Here is a 23,418-nt window from a genome sequence, read left to right as displayed (position 1 = left end):
GCGTTTGCGCAATATCTAATTAGAAGCTGTCTGAGTGATGCTGCAAAACTAGTTCATGCATTCATTTATGAATGTTGCTCTGTGACTGCTGGTTTACTTGTGGTTCACAGGGTATTTACAAGTAGAATGGGAGGCAGAGCCGTCAGCTTTCAGGCCTGTCTTCTGTGGAAGCAGCTTCCAGTTTGGAATCGGGAGACCTTTTTGTCAAAGCTTAATTAGGGATGGATCAGGTGACCCTGAATGTTCCCTGGTTGCGCTGTGATAGCTCTAGGGTTTTGCATCATTAGTTATTGTTAATCTCTGGCTCTCTTCCACAGCGCGTCTTTGTCCCTCCCCCTCCCCTCACCCTCAACTGGTTGTGGCCGACCGGTTCCTAGTAAAAGGGAGTTTTTCCTTCCCAGTTTTGTAAAGTGCTTGGTCATAGAGGGTCATCTGATTGTTGGAGTTTCTGTATACCTTACAAAATAAAGAGGCTTGAGGTGACTGTCGGTTTCTGCTGAGCTGCGGTGCAGGTAGATGTTAAAGTTGAGCAATAAACTACATTTTTAATATCCCGAGCTACTTTATGTTTATCAGCACAAAGCTGAACACAAGAAGCAGAAGTTATGTTTTACCATCCGATATGAAAAGGGTCATGTGAGTCTCCTAATATTATTTCACACATGAAAGTGAAAAAGGGTTTGAAGAGTTAAAGAAATTTCACAAATTCTGAGAATCTGAGCCACCTGTAAAAAAGCTGTTTTAGACTATGATCTCAAGCTTTTTGTACATTATCAAACTTTTTTCCCAAACATTACTCCAGGTGTTTGGATCAAACTGGACAAACAGTTGTGTCACAAATACAGCAGTTACTACATACAGTGATAATATTTACTCATGAGAAGCACGCACAGGGCAGCCTTTCTGCATTCAGTTTGAGTTTACTGAACTTTATCGTCGAAGGCGATAAAGACAAGAATCTGGGTGAAATTCAGTTGTGCAAAATGTCTTTGTTTTGACAAATCCGGATTCCATTCAGCTCAATTGTTTTGTTTTGTTTTAGGTGAAGCAGAAATCTCAATTATCTCAAAACCTGAACATGGAAATAAAAAAAAGCAAACACTCGTACACCTGGATAAGAAGAGGAAACAGGCCTTTTATTTTTGGAATCAACTCTTTATTGTCATATCACAAGTAAACAACTGAAAGCACATCTAGTTTTAGTTAATTATAAGAAAAAACAACTTTCTCACACGGTTGCAATCATCACACAGGTGGGGTCAGTAGGAATTTGGCCTTAATGTGAAGAAAGGGCTCCATTTCTATTTATTTTACAAATGATTTCATCGGATTTTCAGTTATTTGGTGTTACCTGCCAAGTCTGCACGGGAGGTATCGGAAGACAACAACAAAGACAAAAACATTCCTGACATGCCAAATTTTTAACCTTGCAAACTACAGCTGACTCATCACTGCAGGCAAAGCAGATCAAAAGAGGCATGAGAGAGGGTGCGAGCAGCTTATTATTATTTAGTCTGTAACGTCTATAAAAAGATGTTTGCAGGGAGGGGACGAGAGGCCTGGCTTCTGTTTGTAATCCACCTGTAGAATAAAGTGCCACTATTGACCAATCACATTTGAGAACAATGTGGTAATGTGGAGGTAGACGCTTTCTGTGCACCACAGACAACAGAAAAGATGGACTTAACTTCCGAATGTTAAAACTGAAGCCCCTGTTGATGATCTAAAAGATGGAAAGTGTTTTCTTTTATATCATGAAAAGGGGGCGACGTTTCTGCTCTGAAATTATAGGGTGGATCAAAAAGAATCATCTGATTTCAAAAGGCTTTTAAAGTAACGGACATGGAAAGTTGTGGTAAATATTAAAATGAATGGCTGAATAGTAAGTTTTACATACAAAACGTACGATGTTCACCAATCCTCAACAGTGCGCCTCTCTGGACACACAACAGCTGTCTGCTCGATCGTTATCGGCGAACAGCTGTGGGAACTAAAGCTCTGTGAAATCAGATGATTGTTGTTTTTTTTAAAACACACCCTCAGCTGACAAGCTACTAGTTTCAGTTCATCTTATGTGATCATGAGCTAAGCAACCAAAACTGGCACACAGTTTCCAGTAGTTCCCTAAAGGTAGTTCAGTAGTTCATCTACATCAGATACGAAGGTGACTATGGCTAAAGATCATAGACCACACAATACTGCAGAATGGCCATGTACTAATACTGAACAAAGCATTAAGTCTATTTTGTGAGTCAGAATGGAGGGCTATACGCAGGCTCGTCACATTCGGTTACCAAACGCCAAAATGACGACAGCAAAGACGCTCAGCTCCTGGGTCAGTGTGTGACGTCACCGTGGCTGCGCCCTTCTTTACTACTGTCTGTGGTGTGGAGAGCTTAAGAAGGAACCAACATCAAGTCACAAAACTATCGGCTACTGTCAAGCAACCATTTATCTTTATTAGTTTTTAATTTATCTGCATTCATCAAAATTTCAAAAAATAAAAAAAAAAGGTGCATGAACATAAGGTCTTGGCACAGATATGTGTTGTCGCCAGAAAAGAAGACAGCAGACGATGTCCGATGCATTTCCAGACTCTGTCGTGCCCTTTTTTATTTTTTAATACAAATAGAAAAATTCACTCATCATTTTAATCTCTTAACATCCATCAGGTCATTGGTGACAGATCCAGAGTGGGAAACACTCTACCCTGAGTGGCCTGCAGGATGCTAAGAGGTGAAAAACCTGATTCCACCTCATATGTGTGATACTCAGACCATGTCTGTCCTGTAGTGCATCAGCAGCATGAAGCACAGAGTTCTTAAAGTACGTGTGTGCAGTCTGACGACAGGTAGAGCACACCTGCAGCTGGAATATCTCGTGCTGCAGAGGTACACTGTGTCCCATTAAAGTCTTGGCCATGTTTTGGCACACTGTCTTTATCACTCACATGTGACCTCCTGGTCACACAATAAAGCGAGAAGGAGAAAGCGCTAACCTCAACTCCACAGCGTCATCACTTCCGGTGTGCCGGTTTGTTGTTTCCTTCCCACTCCTCCTCCTTGAAGCTGAAGTCACAAACCAGAGAGAGGTGGTCGGATGGATAACTAAAGGACGGAAGTCTGTTTGGCCCGATCTCCTCCTCGGTGGGCATGTCCAAGACGGCATCCACTCTCAGCGTGTCCTTGGTGTACCAGATGTAGTCCAGAGTACTGCAGCACTCCCCCGTGGGCCGAATCTTCCACGTTGTGTACTCCGGCTCCGTCAAACCGTCCCGGCTGAGTTTCTTGTAAGCCGAGTCCAAGCCGAAAGGCGATGTGGCGAAGCGCCGATACACCTCCTCATTTGGGACTGCGTTGAAATCCCCGCATATGAGCAGAGGTATGTCGGCGGCGGGGTCGCCGGGCTGCTTCTGGACCACATTCTGGAGATGCCAAAGGAGGTCTGACCCCTGAGTGCTGCGGAGCCACTCCCAGCCAGAACGAGCCTTCAGATGGGTCACGGCCACGCACACGCATTTACCCGTGATCCGACAGCGCAGCGTGGTCACTATGGCAACCTGCGATCAGAGAGCAGCGAGTTAGAGTGTTGTAGTTTTATTTTTCCCAGAAAGGCTAAAGCTCCAGAAATACTACACCTGACAAAATTTATTTTTTTCCCCACCTGATTGGTTGGAATCCTCATGGCAGAGAGTCGTATGTTGACGCTGTCGAGGAGCTCGAAGCGCGACTCGTCGTAGAACAGCGCGCAGCCGTCAGGGCCGTTGTTGCCCTCAACGCCCAGGCACGGAGACCACGGCTTGGGGCAGAAGTGGCTGCTGTAACCCAAACCTGCCAGCACCGGCTGCAAGGTGTCGTAGTAGTGGTCGACTTCCTGCATGCACACGATGTGGGGGCGGTAGGTGAGGACTTCCTCCATGATGAGGTACTTCCTGCGGGACCAGCTGAGGGCCTCCAAAGGACACATGACAAAATTGTCGAGTCCTTCGCCCAGAGCTGCAGGACAGGAGGAAGTGGGAGACCAGACTTCAGTAACAACATTATCCACCATGTGTTTTGTGTTCCACCAAAACAGACTCAGAAAGTGTGAATATTAAATTTCCCTGAGTGCACTCTACCTTGAGCCAGGATGTTCCATTGCATCACCCTGATGACACTGCTGGGGGCGCCGTCTCCATCACCGATGTGAACAAATTTCCTGTCGAAGCGAGGTGGTCGGTCCGTGAGGGCCTCCTCGCACTGACGAAGCAGCTCCTCTGGATCAGGGGGACATGGAGAGGACCCCTCCTGCTCCATCGACAGAAGGAGAGACAACACTTAATATTTAGATGAAAATATTCAAAAGAAAAAGTCTGAAGACAAAAGAAAAAGAAGAAAACCTACCGGGCAGAAATCTGGATCCAGCTTTGTGAATGCAGGTAGCTGGGGGTTCAGGTGTGAAGAAGGGAAGGGGAGAAGAGAGCTGGTGCTGCTGAGGGGCTGAGTCAGAGCGTTGTACAGCTTCGTGGCCCCTCCACCCATCGGATACACTGGTGAGGAGGAAAATCAAAGCGACAGTGAAGCATGTGATAGGATGGAGACACATCCACCTTTCTAACATGACGTATAAACTGAAGGTAACACACACATCTGTACTTTTATGGAAAGAATAATCTGTTCTTTCCCAGCGTTTGTTGAGCTTCAGCTCAGGTTGTCGTGTAAGGACCAAGCCATCACAGCGTCAGCAGTCCAGATGAAACAAACCCCCAAAGTGACAGCTGCAACTCAGCCTTTTGTTCTGCTTCAGCAGCATCTGTCGGCTTACACGTGACCAAACTCATTAAACCTAAAAATAACACGTGCGCTTCCCAGTGTGTGCCAGAGACTGAGCTGGATTAAACAGTCAGCTAACAAACTCAGAGTAAAACACCCCTTCCAAAGAAGGCTTTGTACCTTGTTAGCACGTTTCTATGCTTGAGCAAAACAAGCAGTCAATGCAGTGACTCAGTGTTTCACACGCAGAAAACCTAAGAAAACAAACGTGGAGCTGGGGACAGATTCTCAGAGGAGCTGTTTGGGTTTCACCGGTGAAACAGAGAGCAGAGGAGAGAAGTTGAAGTGCAGATATCCAAGTTGACAAAAATTTGTATAAAAGTGACAAAAGCTTCCCCCCAAAAATGTTAAACACAGAAAACAACTTTTAGTTATGAATTACAGGTAGCAGAAGCCACACCCTGCTGATAAAAATCAGTGTGCCACACCGCCTGCTCCACGAGTGTGTAACAGCATCTATATGCAACAACTTCAGAAACCAAAGTGGTTCAGATTGGGCAGATGTTGTACCGAGAGACACTGAAAGAGGTGCAAACTAAACACAAAAAGCAATAATCTTGCATCTCTAAATGTTTTGACTTTCAGCAAGACCAAAGCAAAAAAAGCTGTTATGCTTCAGCATTCCAAGGAGAATTAACAGGCGAAGTAATGCACTCCTCTCTGTAACGCGCACTCCAAGTTCCTTAAATCGGACAAAAAATGTGCTGCAGAGATCAGATTGACCTCTGCTCCGACATAAAAATTCTGACATCCAACTTTTCCTCTCAGCTCTCCGAGACCAGAACTACGTGACTATAAAAGGAGCTGGATGTTTAGGATCCGTGCAGTCTCGCGTGAAACAGACGGAGAACAGCAGCACGTTTAAACAAGCATCTTCATTCTGTTAAAATTTATATTAGTATATTATTTATTAATATGTAACAATAATGCTTTAATTCAGTCACACAGCAAGGCCAGGGTCCTTTTCTTGGAGTGGTGACCACGTAACTTTTCACATAGAAGCGTAAAGCAAAGACTCTGTGTTTACTTACTGAACAGAAATGTGCCAAATATGCTTAAACAAACAAATTTATTTCAAGGCTGACTAAATTAAACCCCACAGTTTTTTTTGTACGTAGCAAAAACCACATGTCCAAAAACTCCATCCTCTCTAATAAGACTTTGCGAGACTAAATTAAGAGCTACTGACGACCAAAACACCCAAAAGAAAAAGCTTCTTCTTACCCAGAGTCTCCATTATGCTCCTCTGCAATGTCCACGGTACTCCTTAGTTAAATGTCCTTAATGGCTCTTTTTAATGCTACCTAACAGATGTGCTGCCTGTCCGCTCGGGAGGCTAAACGTCTGCAGTGTGTCAGGAGACAGTGACAGATGTGCGGTCTGTGTGTGGAAATAACTATGACTTGTCACTGTTGCATATAAAGCCTCAGAGAGAGAGAGAGGAAGAGGAATTATGAAGCGCAGACGTCAGCGGACCATATGGAGCATTAGAGGTCATGTGCCAGACAGAGAGACAGAGACAGAGACAGGAGGGAGAGAGCGACAAAGTCAAAGAGAGAGAGAGAGAGCGCGGGGCAAACCTGTTGAGTGGCTGATATGACTGACAGATTTACTCTAGCGACTTGGCCCTCGACTAAATATAGAGGCGCACAAAAACACGATACCCCGCACTCATCCTCGCTGATACACCATAACACCTATCACCCGAGTACACTGTGTTAATAGTTTCTAATCACTCTGTGAGAGCACAGCGTGTGAACGTATGGTAACAACTTCCTCATTTTGGCTGTTGTAACAGCAGCGCGCACGCACACACACACACATGACTATAATTAACCATTCAGCAGTGCTATGACAGTTTTTTTCCACACATGCTGTAGTTTTCCAACCTGTCAATCAACTTTTTTGACACAAACAATAACAGGCTGCTGAAGCATTTACAGATCTTACACGAGATAACATTCACTGGTTTATCTGGTAAATAGACTGGTTCTTATAAATGGACTGCTTTACACAACTTGCTTCATTCACCCATTCACACAAGCTCCTTTTTTCTATGCTGTTTCTAGGGGCTTTCTGTCTGTGTGAGCAGTTATTGTACAAGCACTAAATGCTGCAATGTCCATTTCAATGTGCTTTGTGCAATTTGAGAGAATGCAGTAATCTGGAGTGACTGTTAAGTGATCTTTTCACTGTTGAGAGTTCACTTATTTGGATGTTACAGTAACAATAGAGACATTCTATTCGTTACGCAGACCTGATCACGATGGATCCTCTACAATTAATTCTCTGTTGTTGGGCTGTTTAAGTGCAGGGCGACACACCCGCCGTCACGGTGTTTCAGATATTTATCAGAGATTTCGACTGACTGGTTCACCGAGCGCCAGGTCGATTCTTTATATAATGTCTCTCGTAGCACTACAAATAAACAATTATATATATCAATGAACTCTGATTTGTAAATTATTAATTCATCCTACTACTTTTCGAGCATGTAAAGTGTGGGGTATCTCGAGATGTTAGTGGAAAAGCAGTTTATTTTTTTACTTTGCTTTTCTGTTTTCCATGTATTCTATTTTATTTATTTTTACATGTTCGAAATCAAAAACAGTCAAATGCTCAAATATTTTTTTGGACATGGAAAAATAAAACTCCCCTGGGACAGTATTCATTTCTCATATCTACGATCACGTCTGATCTTATACTTGGGTCACCTTAAAGGACGCGTGCAGCAAGAAGACCAATATCTGTTTAAAACTATTCTGTCGGGACGAATGGTGAGCATAGAAAATGAAGAAATGGTAAATGGCCTGTATTTATATAGCGCTTTACTAGTCCCTAAGGACCCCAAAGCGCTTTACATATCCAGTCATCCACCCATTCACACACACATTCACACACTGGTGATGGCAGCTACATTGTAGCCACAGCCACCCTGGGGCGCACTGACAGAGGCGAGGCTGCCGGACACTGGCGCCACCGGGCCCTCTGACCACCACCAGTAGGCAACGGGTGAAGTGTCTTGCCCAAGGACACAACGACCGAGACTGTCCAATCCGGGGCTCGAACCGGCAACCTTCCGATTACAAGGCGACCTCCCAACTCTTGAGCCACGACCGTCCGAAAGGACATCATTGGCAGACTTGCTCCAACGCTGCAGGCTTGGGACTGTTAATATGTTTATAAAAGAAAAGAGAGAAATACTCCACATATTTCTGACACTTCCTGCAAGGTACCAAGTGATCAGGGCTGGGGCAAAAGCGCAGCTCTGGGGTTGGCAATGGCACACCAATGAAAAGGGGGGAGGGGGATTAAGGAGTTCTGGCTCACCTTTTTGCATCACTGTAAGTATTTAATGATATAATATTAAATAACATTACCTACAGAGAAAGTTTTCAGCTAAAATAACAGATAGAAAGCAACTCATTCAATTTTGAGAGACAGACTCCCCCTCATCTACCTCACAGTGGTTTGGTCCACTTCTTACCTTTACCTAATGCCTTTACTTTGCAAATTGTAATTGTGCATTCATCTAGATATTCAATAGTAAAAGTAGATCTATTTTTGCTGCTGTTCACCTGCATCAGCTGAACTTTTATCGGTACATAAATCTGGTTTCAAATGTTTTCTCTTTATATAATGTCTCTAGATACTTTTTATGTGGCAGCCTGTATTTTTCCAACCTGCCAAATGCATAGAAAGAAAAGCTGCACCTATGGCAGTGCATCTGCACCGGACTGCATCAGGCAGCTGCAACTAATAAAACGACCAGTCTGCAGGCAGATGATGGTAATAACTATAATGCAGAACACCAGGTGTATATTTTATATTTCTGTGCAAAAGCATTAAGAACATATCAACATCTAAAGGCAATTAGGTGAAAAGTGGAAAAACAAATCCGACAGAATCATTAGAACGACGGCAATTTAGCTGGAAGAACCAGATCTAGTATTTTGAAACACCTCAAATTAAACGCAAACAGATAAACACCGGTGCTGGAAAATGACTGTGTAAACACATGGAACCAAATCATACTGAGCACACATGAACACATTTTTTTTTAATAATCAAAAAAATTTGAAAAAAAAAAAAAGTTTGAATCTTGTAGAAATCGGTCGGGCTACATTAAATCTGAGGATGGACAGTTTCAGAGTACTAGCTGAAGTTTCTATATCCACATGTGGTGTAAAATTGTGTGGAATTAACACATGTCCAAACATAACTCAGTTTAAAGTCAAATATAATATAAAGGACGGGGATTTGCAGGGATAGTAACCTATAGTTACCTAACGTCTGTACTTTGCAAATTGTAAACACCGGATGTACAGATCTTTTATTGATTTTTTTTAATAGATTTATTGTTTGTTATTTTTCCAAACTACATTTTATTCACTCTGTTACTTTTCTGTGGAATCTTTGCTACTGTGTGGCTGCTGCATTGTTACAGAGCAGCTGTTTATAGAAGCAGGAGCTCGGTGCACATTAAAATCATCACGCTTCTTTTCTAGTAGAAATTCTTCCGAGTTGGTAGCTGTCTACACCACATCAGATGTTCTGTGAGCCCACAAAACCACATTTGTCGTAGTTTATCAACAACAACAAAACATCTAATTTTAGAGGATGACTCACACCTGCACGCTGACCATGCACAACCCATACCTTAAGCTTATCACAGCTGATTTTAACAAAGAGGAAGTCATTTTTAACTGTAGCAGAATCACGAACATCAAGATCACTGAGCATTCACGTGCACGCCGCTGTGTGGTCAGGATGACTCACATCCTGTAGACGACCTGTAGTAAATCTATGTAACTGTGACTAAGTGCACGAGTGTTGGCAGGAGGGAGGGGCCAGAGAGTTGTCACTGGATCCTCTGGTGGTGTATTGACATTTCCATATTGAGGGCAGCTGCCTTGTCAGATTTCTGTGAGGGGGATTTTATGAGTTTGTGCCTTTTAGAGGAGCTGAAACAGCTTTAACTACGTGTGTGATCTTGTGATGTGAACGCACCACTGCTGCTTTTAAGTTAAATTAGGAAACATTTGAAAGGTTCAACATAACAGAGTCTGATGGTCCGGGGCCAATAAAAACTTGTTAGATCTGTCTGGGCCAGTGATGGGGATTCCACTGAAGGATGTGTCTGACAGGCCCTCACTAATAAATAGTTTTTTCCCATTATTTTTACCTTAAAATAACAGAAAGGTGCTTCATCAAAACCACATGCACGGTCAGTTAAATATAACGAGAAGAATGTTTTTAGCTGCCTGCACCCACCAGCAGTTTGTCTTACACGGTAAGAGCGTCTTAAAAAGAAGCTAAAATGAAAGCAGTCTGTATGCAGATCAGCTGCTCGACGTTTCAGTTTGACAGTTTGTGTCGTAGACATAACTTTGCTGCAGGCTTTAACGTCTATCCAGCTGAGAAACATTTTTATCTCTTTTTAACTCTCTGTGTTACACTAAGCCACTCTGAACTACGCTTTAAGCTTTCTCTCATGGGTATTTTTATACATTTTTCTAGTATCATTTCATGAGGGGCCATTTTTAAATTGCATTATCTAGAAAACTATAGTTTTCTAGAAAAAAAAAATCAACACAAAGTCAGTTTAAATTTCATGGATATATCCAGAGGTTAGGGAACATGAGCCATTGTTTTGGATTCACAAAGTACAACAGGTGCTGGAGAGACACCGAGACAACCCCAATTACTGTAGGGAGTGGTTCAGCTGGTGACCACAGGCCATCACTCTCTCCTCAGCCCTGTCCTCTTCACTTCCTGATAGCATGAAACGGTACCTCCGATCCATTCAGGTTACACAGGTAGTCTGAATGGATCGGAGGTCCCCTGGTATGGCACATCCACACATGCTATCACAACCAGGCTTGCAGAGTCTCTCAGCACAGGAGAGGCCAAGAGACGGGCAGTAACACAAGGAGAGTTGGACAATAGCTTAGCAGGGCTTCAGCCCAGCAGAGGGATGAGAAGACGGAGGAAGAGAATTCCCAGAGGCCTGCAAAACAACCTCCAGCTTGCTCATGTGCATGTTTATGGTCTAACTGTCACAAACAGATTGCATGGAGGTGGAATGAGGGCCTTTAGTGAGCCGTGTGGTCACAGCCCAGAAACATTTTTTGTTTACATTTGGGTCAATTGTGTCAACATTTAGATGTTCAGGCAGGAAATTGAGACTTTGGCCATTTGTTGAATTGAGGTGAGACGTTTAGCTGCAGCACAGCATTTCCTAGACTCCATTCTCAGAGTTGCAGCGGTTTTTTTGGCAGAAGGCTCGGCTGTGAGTTACGGGGAAACTACGTGACCAGAGATCTCTTATTAGCTTGCTCTGTTTTCCAACTACTGAGCTGGCATGTTCTGGGCTATGAAAGAGGCTGGGTAAGAGCAAAGTCAGAAATCTCTGGTTTTGCTCTTACATCAGGATACAAAACTATGAGTGTCTGTCAAATTCAGGATCATCCTTTGAGCTGTTGGAAGCTCCCTGTCAGTTACCCTGGTTTTCTTTTCTTAATCCTTTTGGTTAAACGAAGTTTAATGTGGACCAAATTACATTGAGAAAGGTACGACATGTATTTAAACATGTTAACAAACACGGCCTTTAGTGAAACTGAATTCAGCACTCCTGCCTTAGTAACGATAAAATATCTTAAATGTAAGATGAGAACATCAGCATTTGTGTCTTTGTACATCTTGTTATGACTGATAACATTACATTTGAGCCGTGTGTGTCCTTCAGCTGAAGCCAATCGTTAAAAAAAGGATTAACTTTCGACAACAACAGTTTGAGGTAGTGATGAAATCTACCGTTTGTGAAGCAATATCTCAGAAAAGAACAGCTTGTATTGTGGCATCAGATACACCACACACAGAATCCTGAACACGAGATAAGCAGATTCATTTAGAGACAAAGATATTAAAAACATGAACAAAACTGTCTAAATATAAACGAAGGTCCAGCCAAAGCACAAAGCTACAGATACCTTAGGTCAAAGTAAAGTTTACTTCTGGGCTTTTTGGAGACTTACCTTCTTCACTGGAATAAAATGACGACTTCCTCTTAAAACTGACTTTTTGGCAGCTGCAGCCTTGTTTTTCGTTCCGTCTTAGTAAACCAGTATTTAGCCCTCTGAGTACGTGCCTCTGGATACATGTGTGTGCATGTTTTTGTTGAGAGGAAGTACAAGTGGGTGTGTGTTTGACCCTGTAACTGCGGGGAAAGGTCACGCTGAGGAAAAGCCAGATCTATTCTGCCATCTGCTGGTAGGAGTCACACAGGAAATGATTTGTATTTGTGAAAGTGCATGAGAAGTGCAATTATGCCCATCTCGCAAACAAAAACTACTTTCAAAAATTCATCAGCTCCATAAGTTCAGTTTTAAATTGGACCGAGCACCACCTCTGGTAACATTTTTCAGATAATTGTGTCAAGAAACAAAGTGAACCAACCACAACAAAAAAGTATTTCAAATTATCTTCATCTTATACCAAACTTTTTTTTTGTCCACATTACAGGTTAATATCAGGCTCAAACGTTGCCTGTGCACAGACAGCAGGCTGACATCCTGAAGTCAGTCCACTTGTCATCCTGGATAAAGTCAGCTGCATAGTTTCGCTGTGGTCTTGTCTCCCAGTCGTTTGCTGAAGTCGAGCATTTGTTGGTGAAGGAGCGTGCTAATGTTTCCTAACTGCTGTTTCCGATTCTTCAGATGGTCAAGCAGAGAACTAATCGACATGAACAGGACGCCTTCACTGCTCTCGTGGTCCTGGGTTAACATTAAATCCTCCGCCCAGGCTTGCTGTAAGCTTTCCCATAATGCCTCTGTGTCTTGCCTGAACTTCTGAGCCTCCTGCCAGTATTTGTGCGTCTCCAGTTTGGCTGTTTCGATGTCCTCCGTCATCTGACTGATATGGAACTGCAGCCTGCTGTTCTCCATGGTGACTTGCTCCAGTTTCACACCACAGTCGTAGATGCCCACCTCCACGGCTCTCAGCTCAGATGCCTGTCTGTGGAGCGTGTTGATGTGGCACGTTTGCAGCCCCTCCAGCTCAGCCTTCATTTCCTCTTTGGGCTGAAGGAGTTCACTGGTTTTCTCCTTCAGTGCCTGAATTGAAAGCTCCATCTCACTCCTCCTCTTCCTCAGCTCATTGAGAAGCTCTTCCAGCCTGTGGTGCCTGTTCTGCTCATCGCTCCACTCGGCCTCCACCTTCTTCAGAATCTTTTCCTTCTCCTCCACCTCCCTCTGCTTCTCCTTAACACTCTGAGCAACCTTGTCGACGTCAGTGGTGAGCTGCTGTAACTCCTGGCGCTGCCGGCTCTCGATTCTTTCGTACTCCTCCTTGGACCGGGTCACATGCCTCATCAGGAGGCTGGCATCAGTGGTCTTGGGCTCCTGCCTCAGGAGCGCTTCTTTTTTTTGAAGCAGCTCCTCATATCTTCTCTGGGTACTACTAATGTCAGATGTCATTTTCTCAATATGCTCCTCCTGTTTCCTCTTTGCCTCCTTCAGGAGCTGCAGGAGTTGCTCTTTCTCCTCCTGAAGCCAGCCCACATTCTTTTCTCCTGCATCCATATTGCTGCGTAGCTCTTCCTGATTCCTCTCAACGAGACGCTTGTTAATTACATCAGTTTCCTTGAGCTCTTTGACCTGCTTCTCCATCTCTTTGATCTCCCTGCCATGCTTTATGATGGAGGCAATACGCTCCTCCAGTTGCAGCCTGGACCACTCCAGCTGCTTGGAGATCTGCTGATGCTCAGCCCTGACCAAGTTCTCTTTAGTGTGCCGATGCTTGAACACCTCACAGACCTGAGTCAGGGCTGCCTCTAAATGCTGTTTTGATGCTCTGCCCTCCTTTATTTTACTGTCCATTGTGACGATTTCCTCTTGCAAGTTCTGCACAGTGAGGCTGAAGGCTTCCTCCAACTCATGCAGTTCCTCCTTCAGCAGATCCCTCTGTTGCCTCAGCTCCCGTTGCTTTTGGACTTCCCCTTCCAGCTGCTCCTCATGATGGTGCCGTGACACATTCAGTCTGTGTATGTTGTTCTCGACCTTACCCAACTCATCCATCAGCTCATCCAGCCGTCCCTGGGCTTTGTCTTTCTTGTTGGTAATGCTATCCAGCTCTCTTCTGCTACTCCTGTTCAGGTGGTTTTGCTGCTCTGTCTGCTCCTCAACATTGCTCACCTCTTCCAAGAGGTCATTTCTTTTCACGGAGGAGGCTTGTCTCTCCAGCTTCATGTTCTGCTCCAGGGTTAATCTGTCCTGCTCGACGCCGGCAATGCAGGACTTCAGCTCCTCTATATTCTCCCACGTCATGTTCAGCTGCATCTGTGAGCTGTACTTTAGGGAAAGTAGATCATTCAGAGTAGCCATGATGGTATCATGGTTAGCCTTCGCCTGATCCCGCTCCAGGTACAGGGACTTGTTTTGGCTGAGAAGGGATTCCTGCATTTTCGTAGCTTCTTCTTGGAGCTGAGAGACTGCACTGAGATCTTTGCACAGTTGCTGGATCTCCTCGGCATTTGATGCTCGCGCCGCTGCTACATCAGCCATGATCTCCTTGCTCATTCGTTCACGCATGTTGCTGATCTGGTGTCTCAGTTTGCTGTTTTCTATGCTTTCCACTTCCAAGTGTTCACGAGCAGCACGCCTGTCTGCCTCCAGCTCGCTGACAGCAGTCGTTATCTCCATCAGGTGGAGGCTGGCCTCAGGTGCGAACGGTACCTCCTCCTCTTTCAGGTATTCGTCCAGCTCCTTTAAACGCTCCAGAACCACCATAACCGATGAAAAGTCGGGCACCAGTGAAGAAGCCATATGTGACTACGTTTTGGAGCGTGTTAGCGGCACTCCGAGCCGTATACGGAGCGTTTCAAACAGATGCTCGCTGGCACGGATGACTTGTGTGTGCTGTCGTCGGGGTAACAGCTACCCCCCCTGTCTGCTACTTGTTTAAAAAAAAAAAAAAAAAAAAAAAAAAAAAAAGAGGCTGGTGGAGTCAGTCCAAAATCCTAAGCTATTTAACCCACGATATTTGTTTGATTCATTTTATTAAGTAAAGCCTTCACCTGAATCCTTTTCTGCAGCGTTAAAGTTCATACAGCAGCTAGCAATCGCCGATAACTTATGAGCGCTGTCGCCAGGGCAACGGTGTCCCCATCGCTACTAGCTCTACGGCAACCCGGTGACGTCAGCACGCTCGAAGCTACCTATCAGCCAAGTGCTAACCGCCAGAAAATAGCCCCAGGAAAACAAAGCAAGTTTGGCGAAGTCAGTGTTTGAAACGTGAATAGAAAAAATACTGTGTGCCCCCGGTCCCAAAATTTAAATGCTACAACTGTCAGCAGTGGGGTGTGGTGCTTACCTACCTGGCGTACCCGATTTGGGGGTGATGTTTGGGTTCAGTCAGAAGGACCACAGCTAACATCCAACGCAGGCAGGGAGGCCGGCCACAGCTGCCTGGGTTGCCAGATTTTACGGTTTCACGTAGGGTTTCTGCTGCCTCTCATTTAGCCCGAGTAATATTAAATGCCTAATGGGGCCTAACACACACACACAGAGCGAGAGAGAGGAAGAAAATAGATGGATGGATGATAAATAGATCTGTTGTCATGATGGGTATTCATATTAAAAAAAGTGTAGCTGACCCTTGTAATCCACAAGGCTTCAAACCTGTCAAAGTGCTTGGTTTCTGTGGGTTTTTCTATTCCCAGCTCTGTGTGATTACAAGGACAGTCAATATTCCTAATACGGTCATGTCAGGAAACCCCACCCACCCGCTTTCAAATAAGCCAATCAAGAGAAAGCTGGTTTCAATAAAGGCATTGGTGAGCTACAACAGTTTTTATTTCAACCCGTCAATAATATGCTGCAGCTTTCGCCAGATCTCACCCTAGCTGAGCACTTTATAGCCGATTTTGAACCAAGGTGATGGTGCTTCCTACCATCATCATCATCATAATATAGCGTGAGAGGAAATATCTTGCGAAAAACTTTTTTTTTCCTATGTAAACTTTGTGCATATTTCAGCTTTTTTCTCGTCTGCACAAACCATTAAAAAAAATCTTTTACTCTCACCGTGTGTTTATACACCACTCTGCACATAATTATGAGTTATTATTGATCTCTGACTCTCTTCCAAAGCATGTTTTTTTTGTCCTGTCTCCCTCCCCTCAGCCCCAACCAGATGACTGGCCCTCCCTGAGCCTGGTTCTGCTGGACGTTTCTTCCTGTTGAAAGGGAGTTTTTCCTACTTACTGTCGCCAAAGTGCTTGCTCATAGGTGGTCATCTGATTGTTGGGGTTTCTCTGTATTATTATAGGGTCTTAACCATACGAGGCAACTGTTGTTGTTGTGGCACTATATAAATAAAACGTCTACCTTTTATCAGAAGCTCCAGAATCTAACAAGTACTAACATAATACATGAAATAAAATTACATGGATAGTTCTTTTTTTTTAATGTGTGACAATCATTTGATAATTTGTAGCATGCAATGGCAATATCAGGAAAAAAAAATCCTGTAGTAGGACAGCATCAGGTCAAGCACAGCCCATGTCTGCAGCACTGGTCCTCAGGACTCCTGGGTTTTTGGTACCCTTTTGCAGCTGCCCGCTTTACACACACACACACACACACACAATTTTACCTTTACGCTGGCTTTGATAGCTGTTTTGCTCCTTAACCTTTTCCGAGGTTTGTGGAGACTGTGTTTATCTTTATAGGCAGTCGGTGTTTTTGCCGGCGTATTGAGAACAAGATGTGGCAACACTCGGCCGTCGCAGTGTGCTGTCGTCAGTCTACAGAGAAAGACGTAAAAAGCCCAGAAATAGAGCAGGTAGAAGGCCATGCGGTCCCACTGGCTGCAGTTCTGTGTGTGTTTAAACAAAAGCTGTGGACGCTCTTTGACCGGTTTCTCATTTTAAAACCAAACTGAGAGCTGTGAGATTTTTTTCACATCTTTGAAGGGAAGTGATTTATTAAAAACACGTGTCGTACACATGCCTGCAGTCAGGAACTTTTAAGATATTGATTGGTATCTGCTGCTTTTACTTTTAGAAAGAAGGTTTTCGCCGTCATTGACCTGAATCTGTGCGGTACAAGAGCGTTGCATGTAATCAGGTGGTGTAGTTTTCCTGTCTATGCATCGCAGATCTGGTAGCGGGGCTGCAGGCTGCAGAGCTACAGAAACATGGATCTTATCAGTAAACCCAGAAGCAAGTCCATCGTGTGGCTGTATTTTGGCTTAAAGGCGGATGAAAAGGGGCGACCTTTGAACACCGGTGAGGCCGTTTGTCGCCTGTGCCGAAAAATAGTGCTGGCAAAAGGTGGAAATACTACTAATTTAAGAAGCCACCTGAAAAGGCGACATCGTGCTGATTTCTTTGAGACCACTTCCTCCGCGACCTCGGGAGCTTTACTTGACACTCAAGGTGATTTTTTTTAACCTAAAATAATTTCTTCATTGAAAACTTGTGGAATCTTAAAGTATGCATTAACTTATTTTCTCATATGTCTGAACCCTGCATGCCTCCAGCCCAGCAAAGCCGATCAGACATGGCTGCTCACATGGCTCACCTGGGGTTGCTTGAAAGTTGCATTTTAGTGCTGTGACAAAAAAATAGTCCCTGAGCCCCGACGCTGCTTTACTATGCAGCTTTTTTACAGTTAACTTGCAGACAAAGTGTGTTTAGTACTGCGCCTGTGCACACTCACAATCTGGTAGCTTTTCTAAACAACAGATCGATCATCAACCGGATGATACTTGGCTCAGATAATGTGCATTTTTTTATACCGTACGCGCCGAATAAACTGTACCATACTCTATGCACAGCGGTGTGTTTTTTACATCAGGAAGTCCTGCAATAAATGACGAATAGCTATCAGTCACACATGCGCAGTTGATGCCATGGTATAAACCGCTTGTATCCATAACCACTGTTTCATGCACATTGAGAAAGACTGGGTTTGTGTTCCGTGTAACTCCCACTGCCCACAAGCAATTTTTCTAAAAGGTGTTTTTCTACACAATCTGCCTCCTTTGAAGCACAATATAAAAACTGTTGGCTCAAGACTGTTGCAGAGTGCTTTGGAGGTGCATGACTAAACTGTGTCAGATCGGTTTGATCCACATGTTATCTTCAGCTTTACCTGTATTTTGCCCTTGTCAGTTTTATCTATTTAAAAAAAATGATCTAGGTAAAAGACAACTTATTGGATAACACTGACTAAAAGGAGTCTCTTCGCCTCTCATGTTTTTGAAGATAACTGTCCTGGTCCTGTTCGTAGTCCTTGCTCTGTCAGATTAAAATGGAGGCTCTGTTCTTCATTTTCTTGTTGCTTTACCAACTGATGATGGCTTTCTTTCATAACTCAGGGTGAGCACGCACAGAGTGTATTGAACTGCAATCAGCTGTTGTGCAACTGGAAACTCTGAGCATCCCGTCTCAGAGTTAATCAGCTCAGAGGTTATGGCTAGACTCTCCCTGCAGGACTTAATTATATGGGCTCAGTGTTGGCCTACATGTGTGAACATCAATCGTGCGAGCCAGAATCGATCACAGCAGTCGCACTGTCCACCATCTGCGTGGCCCCGGGCTCACAGCGTGCACAGATACGCCGAGGTTTGGGGAATCACTCAAATACAATTTTATTAAGTCACCTGACCCCATTCCTCTGCAGCCGTAAGCAGCAGAGCGTGATATTACCACAGAGCGATTCAGACAGCCCAGCAGGGCCTGACAAGTGGGTACTGCTGTCAGAAGTCCATGTGAGCACACTGTCTTTGCAGCAGCGGTGCAGTGGCTTCATTATTTCAGTGATGATAGTTTGAGTAGACACCATCTCGAAAGTTAAACTTAAAGCTTCTGTTATGATCGACCCTGATGCTACAAGAGCCACCAGTGACAGCATTTCTTTTTTTAGTGCCTTTACAGGCTTATTTTACTCTGCAGGCTTCAGGATGGGCTGGTGGGAAAAGACAAGACAAAAAAACACTCAGTGTGATCTGACTGAAGATCATCAAATCCAAATAAAGAGAACAAAATGAAAAGTGATTAAAAGGAGGGGGAAAGATTAAATAAAAGCCATCAGCCACTTGTAGACCTGATCTGCAAAATTATTGGTAAGATCTCACTTCACGTACTGAACACAGATTTAATGGTGACTGGTGTTCTTCCTGGTGGCTGGGAGCATTGCTGTCACCCCGGCGGGCGGGCGGGTGGTGTGGACACGCAAGTTTGTCAATACGATAACTCGAGAATGAGGCAATGTAAAACTTTCAAATTGATACCATGGGTGCATCTATTAAATATAGAGTTCAAATCCCAGCGACTTTGACTTGAAGGTCAGAGGTCAACGTTTCTGAAAATCACCTTTTCTTTTCAAATTTGTACAATAAACATATCATATGTGCATCTGCTAGGAGACGGCGGGCTAGCACTGATGGCTGCCTGTAATACAGACGTTAAAGTTTGTCTGTATTGTATTATTCCCCTCATCTGAATACAGCAGCTTCCTGTCTTTCTGAATTCTGTTGCTTAAAACGACCCAAGAAAGTGGAACTATGCTCCGTGAAGATGAATCCCGACCCTGAATTTTCAGTAATATCTCTGTTGTTTCATTATTTCTCTATTATATTCTTTTTCCAGGTTTGGATCTCAACAATGAAGAGTTCTTTGAGGATGTTCCCTCGCTCCAGCCTACTTCCAACCAGAACTATGTCCCAGATGCGGTGTTGCCGCCCGGAGACCCGTGGCTCCACAGCGGCCCCTCCCGGGCGGCGCTGTCTCTGCCTTCCTGCCTGTGCCTCTGTGGGGACCTCGGGTCTGGACTATCTGCTTCTGGATCTTTGGGCGAGGAGCAGAATGGGGAGATGAAGGTGTACGCCAAGTGCCACCTTCAGCAGGGTGTCATGTTTGGACCCTTTGTAGGAGAAGTGTGCAAGGGACAGATGCCGGCCAACCTCAAATATGCCTGGGCTGTGAGTAAAATGAACGATCACTTTTGTTCATACAGCATCGTGTAGACAGTTTTTGGATGTTTAGTTTTTTTGTTATAAATTATAAGCCGTGTTGATTTAAGAGGCCGTATGGACAGATTCCAGCATAGCCTCAGCTCTTAATCAACAATGGTTTCTGTAAATTACATAACGGGAAGTAAAATGGGAAATTGATCAGCGAATTGGACCCCATATCAGTCTGTTGCAGTCTGAAAACTGAGAGGGAAAGCAAAGTATTTTGCTTTAAATAAAGCAAATATTTTGTTGTCTTTAAATAAAGAATTACAAGATATAATTTTATTTTGATAGAAGTTGTTCTTCTAGCAGAATGACTGGGAAGAAACCCAACAACAATGACAAAAGCTGTGTGTAAAGAATCCCTTTTTGTGCTTTAAAAGTTTAATCTTTGGGTTGTTTCCTATTGGCCATATGTTAACACAAAGATGGGCTTTTTGTGTTTTTAGATCAGAGACGATGCTGCTTTTATCTACGTGGACGCTTCTGATGAAAACAAATCTAACTGGATGAGGTGGGCAGTTTTTATGGTTCCTTTTGCTTATTTTTTATCTTCTGATGTAGTTGCAGACTTCACGCATTTGTTGTGTGTTTCAGGTATGTCAGATATACCAGCAGTGAGGAAGAGCACAACCTGGACGTTTTCCAGTTTTACCGTCGTATCTACTACAGGGTTTCCCAGCCCATCTCAGAGGGAGCAGAGCTCCGGGTCTGGATCGGCAAGGATTATGCCACCCTTCTGGGTCTGGGGATGGGTGAGCTCTGTCCCAGTTTTTAATGCAGTACAGACTGAAAGGTAGCTCTGTAAAGGTGCCTGATACATTTGTCTTTGTCGGTGATGTACAGGTGACAACGTGAAATGTGAAGTTGGAGACAAGGAGACGGCTCTGCGCCTCCTGCAGGACATTCAGTTGGTCACCCTCCCGGAGCCGAGCAGCACTTCCTTTTGGTCAGATCACAGCCAATCACAGAGCCCCATGCCTGTCATAAGCGACGTGACGACGATGTCGAACTCAGACGCCGTCAGCGACCCAGGCAGCATGATCACTGGCTCCTCCTTCGTCTCCACCTCTGTCATCTCCTTCCCGTCTCCTCACACGATAGAAAAGTATGATTTTCTGCCTGGAACTGAGAAACTGCTGAGCAACCCCAACGCCATCCAGAACAGCCCGTGGTACTTCTTTGGACTCGAGCCCGACCCCACCGGTCGGCCTCTGGACCGAAACACGGCTGTGTGCAAGCTGTGCATGGAGCACGTGAGCTGTGCGGGAGGAGTGCCAGATCTCCAAAACCACCTGACCAACAAACACCACTTCAAGCTGAAAGACAAGGACCGGAGTCTCACACTGGGTAACTCTCTACTTCCTGTTTGCAATGCACAGTGCCAGAAGTTATTAGGTTAAAAGAAAGAGTAAGTGATGCAGAATCTCTGGGGGAAATTTCATTAATAAACATCCCAAAGTTATTAAAGCATTTAGTTATGGGGATTCATCATCTTGGACAGATGAATGGGTGTATTAAATCATGTCCTTATCTATTTTGTAGGGATTGTATTTTGACCACACTTTGACTTGATCCCACCTAAATCAGTGGGATTCATAGAAAAGATTATTTTCCTCAACGTATTTTGTTATTGTGCAAAATCTGTGAGTTAGAAAACTGTTGCTTTTATCAAATATGCAGTTGCAGTTACTTAACTCTTGTTTGTTATAGAACAGAAAGGAATTTAATTCTGTTTTAATTTCCTATTTAAAAGCTGCTTTTTCACAAAAACAGGTCAACAACGCTCTCAGCCGCTCACACTTACCAGCGGTCTCATCAGCACTCTCCCCTTGGTTCTGTCCACTCAAGTGACCGATGCTATCGTCAACTTTCTTATCGTGGACCTCCAGCCGCCATCTCTTGTGGAAGGCGAAGGCTTCAGAAAGCTGATTCTCACACTGCTGCCTAATTACAAGGAGCTGCCGTTGTCCTGTCAGCTCGAGAGTCTGCTGACGGACCACCACGCCCGAGGCAAGGCGAGCCTGGCTCGGCTGCTCAGGAGAAAAAGTGAGAGCGGAGAGAGCGAGGAGGTTAAGGACTACACTGCTCCCATTGAGTTCGAGCACAGGAGACGTGGGCGAGCTTCCAGCAGTCAGAAGGAAGTTCCTTACTTTGTGACATTGAGCGCAGAGGTTTGGCTCCACAACTGGCAGGGAAACACTGAGAGGTACCTCACGCTCTGGGCGCACTACGTAGACAGTAGCTTTAGCTTTCAGAACATTGCTTTGGCGACCCAGCGGCTGACAGAGAGCGGGGGGGAAGAGCACGCCGTCCGAACGGTGGAGGCCCAGGTGAAGGTGATGGCGCACGAGTGGGGAATCTCCCAGCCTAATCTGATGTTGCTGGGAGGTGAGATAAGGAACAAGATGAGGACACAGCCAGTAAAGAGCAAGAAGGGGGCAGAGGTTGCAGGAAGCGCCTCCCATCCGAACTCAACAACGTTCCTAGAGAGGGAAGACTCTGTGTCGCCCGGGGAGCCGGAGCACGCTGACAGTAGTGAAGGACTTCCGTCTGTTCCTTGTTTTTTCAGAGCCGTGCAAGACTGTGTGGAGGAAGTGATGTCACATCCCGTCATCTCCAAAACTCTCAGCCAGTTCCAGGGTTTTCTCTCCACCCTGTTCTTACCAGTTGCTCAGAACAAATGCTCATACCAGCCTCATACCCAGAACCTCCTCAAAAGTCTGACGAAACAGGAGCGTGCCAGACTTGCGTCGTGGGCACACAGCCAGCCAACCTGGAATAACCTTTACACTTTACTGAGCATGCTCATCAGACACAAAAGCCTCTTTTGCTGTGTAATTAAAGAAATAAAAGGCGAGGGTTTGTCCAAAGAAGATTGCGCTTCAGAGTCCAGTTCAAGTGGCAGCTCCCACGCCAATTCCACCTCCAACACATCCTCTACGGGTGTAACGTCTTTGCGCTCTGAATGGAAGGTTCTGGAGGAGCTCTGCTCGGTCCTCAAACCTCTGGACGTGGCGTGCCGGACTCTCGCCAAGGAGGCGTTCCCCCGACTGTCCCTCATCAAACCTATCCTCACCGGCTTGCTCTCACGGCACCTCGTGTCCCGGCCGTGCGATTCGTCGTCCATCTTGAAGGAGGTAAAGAGGATGATGAGGCGGAGCCTGGCACACTGTTATGACAGCCCTGCTGTGAACAGAGTCCTGAGCATGGCGTGCTCCCTCGACCCCCAGTTCCACGGACTGGGCTTCATGGAGGAGAAGGTGAGTCGGAAAGCTGGCACGCAGGGAAAAGAGTGCCTTAAAACAGCTATAGCACTCTCTACAAATCAAATCAAGATGGCTAATTTTGATATTCAATGAGACATTTAGCAGGCACGTTGTATAGCAGTGTATCGACTGCCAACTTCCAATTTGTTTTTATGTCTAACATGTTTTCCTTTTATTATTAAATTGACTTTAATAAACAGGATTTACCAAAAAGTTAAAGATAAAATAAAAAAGTGGAAGCAAACAAATCTGTCCACACAAAGGTCTTTCACTTCTTTGGATTTGGAGTTGGATAGCTAGAGGGTTTCAGGGTGGAG

At 44.7% G+C, this 23,418-nt stretch overlaps 3 protein-coding genes across 8 annotated transcripts in view; 1 reads left to right on the top strand and 2 right to left on the bottom strand.

Annotated features, from left to right (window-relative positions):
- Positions 1–1,142: 1,142 nt before the first annotated feature.
- noctb (nocturnin b) lies at positions 1,143–16,611 on the bottom strand. 6 transcript variants are annotated; one of them, XM_080879827.1, is made up of 6 exons: positions 16,467–16,611; positions 15,183–15,360; positions 4,383–4,528; positions 4,118–4,289; positions 3,664–3,995; positions 1,143–3,559 (listed from the first exon to the last, which is right to left on the bottom strand). In XM_080879827.1, exons 3-6 carry the CDS (start codon positions 4,518–4,520, stop codon positions 3,017–3,019), a joined length of 1,185 nt encoding a protein of 394 aa, XP_080735953.1. In that variant the 5' UTR covers positions 4,521–4,528; positions 15,183–15,360; positions 16,467–16,611; the 3' UTR covers positions 1,143–3,016. The 6 variants fall into 6 exon arrangements, with proteins under 6 accessions (XP_080735953.1, XP_080735954.1, XP_080735952.1 ...); XM_080879828.1 differs by having other exon boundaries at positions 15,196–15,360; XM_080879826.1 differs by having other exon boundaries at positions 15,187–15,360; positions 16,467–16,610.
- ccdc175 (coiled-coil domain containing 175) lies at positions 12,167–14,741 on the bottom strand. The gene has a single exon (XM_080879823.1). It carries the CDS (start codon positions 14,633–14,635, stop codon positions 12,419–12,421), a length of 2,217 nt encoding a protein of 738 aa, XP_080735949.1. The 5' UTR covers positions 14,636–14,741; the 3' UTR covers positions 12,167–12,418.
- Positions 16,612–16,681: 70 nt separating the features above from the next.
- LOC308395132 (uncharacterized protein) overlaps positions 16,682–23,418 on the top strand; it is an 8,349-nt gene continuing 1,612 nt past the window's right edge. Inside the window, exons 1-6 of the mRNA XM_080879822.1 lie at positions 16,682–17,250; positions 19,468–19,799; positions 20,282–20,346; positions 20,430–20,587; positions 20,679–21,182; positions 21,609–23,095. Of these exons, the coding sequence (XP_080735948.1) occupies positions 17,010–17,250; positions 19,468–19,799; positions 20,282–20,346; positions 20,430–20,587; positions 20,679–21,182; positions 21,609–23,095 (2,787 nt within the window). The 5' untranslated portion in view covers positions 16,682–17,009. The remainder of the gene's footprint in view (positions 17,251–19,467; positions 19,800–20,281; positions 20,347–20,429; positions 20,588–20,678; positions 21,183–21,608; positions 23,096–23,418) is intronic.

Source organism: Rhamphochromis sp. 'chilingali' (assembly GCF_963969265.1).
Source record: "Rhamphochromis sp. 'chilingali' genome assembly, chromosome: 4".
Taxonomy (NCBI): domain Eukaryota; kingdom Metazoa; phylum Chordata; class Actinopteri; order Cichliformes; family Cichlidae; genus Rhamphochromis; species Rhamphochromis sp. 'chilingali'.
The sequence above is the reverse complement of the archived record's forward strand: the minus strand, read 5'-3'. Positions and strand labels throughout refer to the sequence as shown.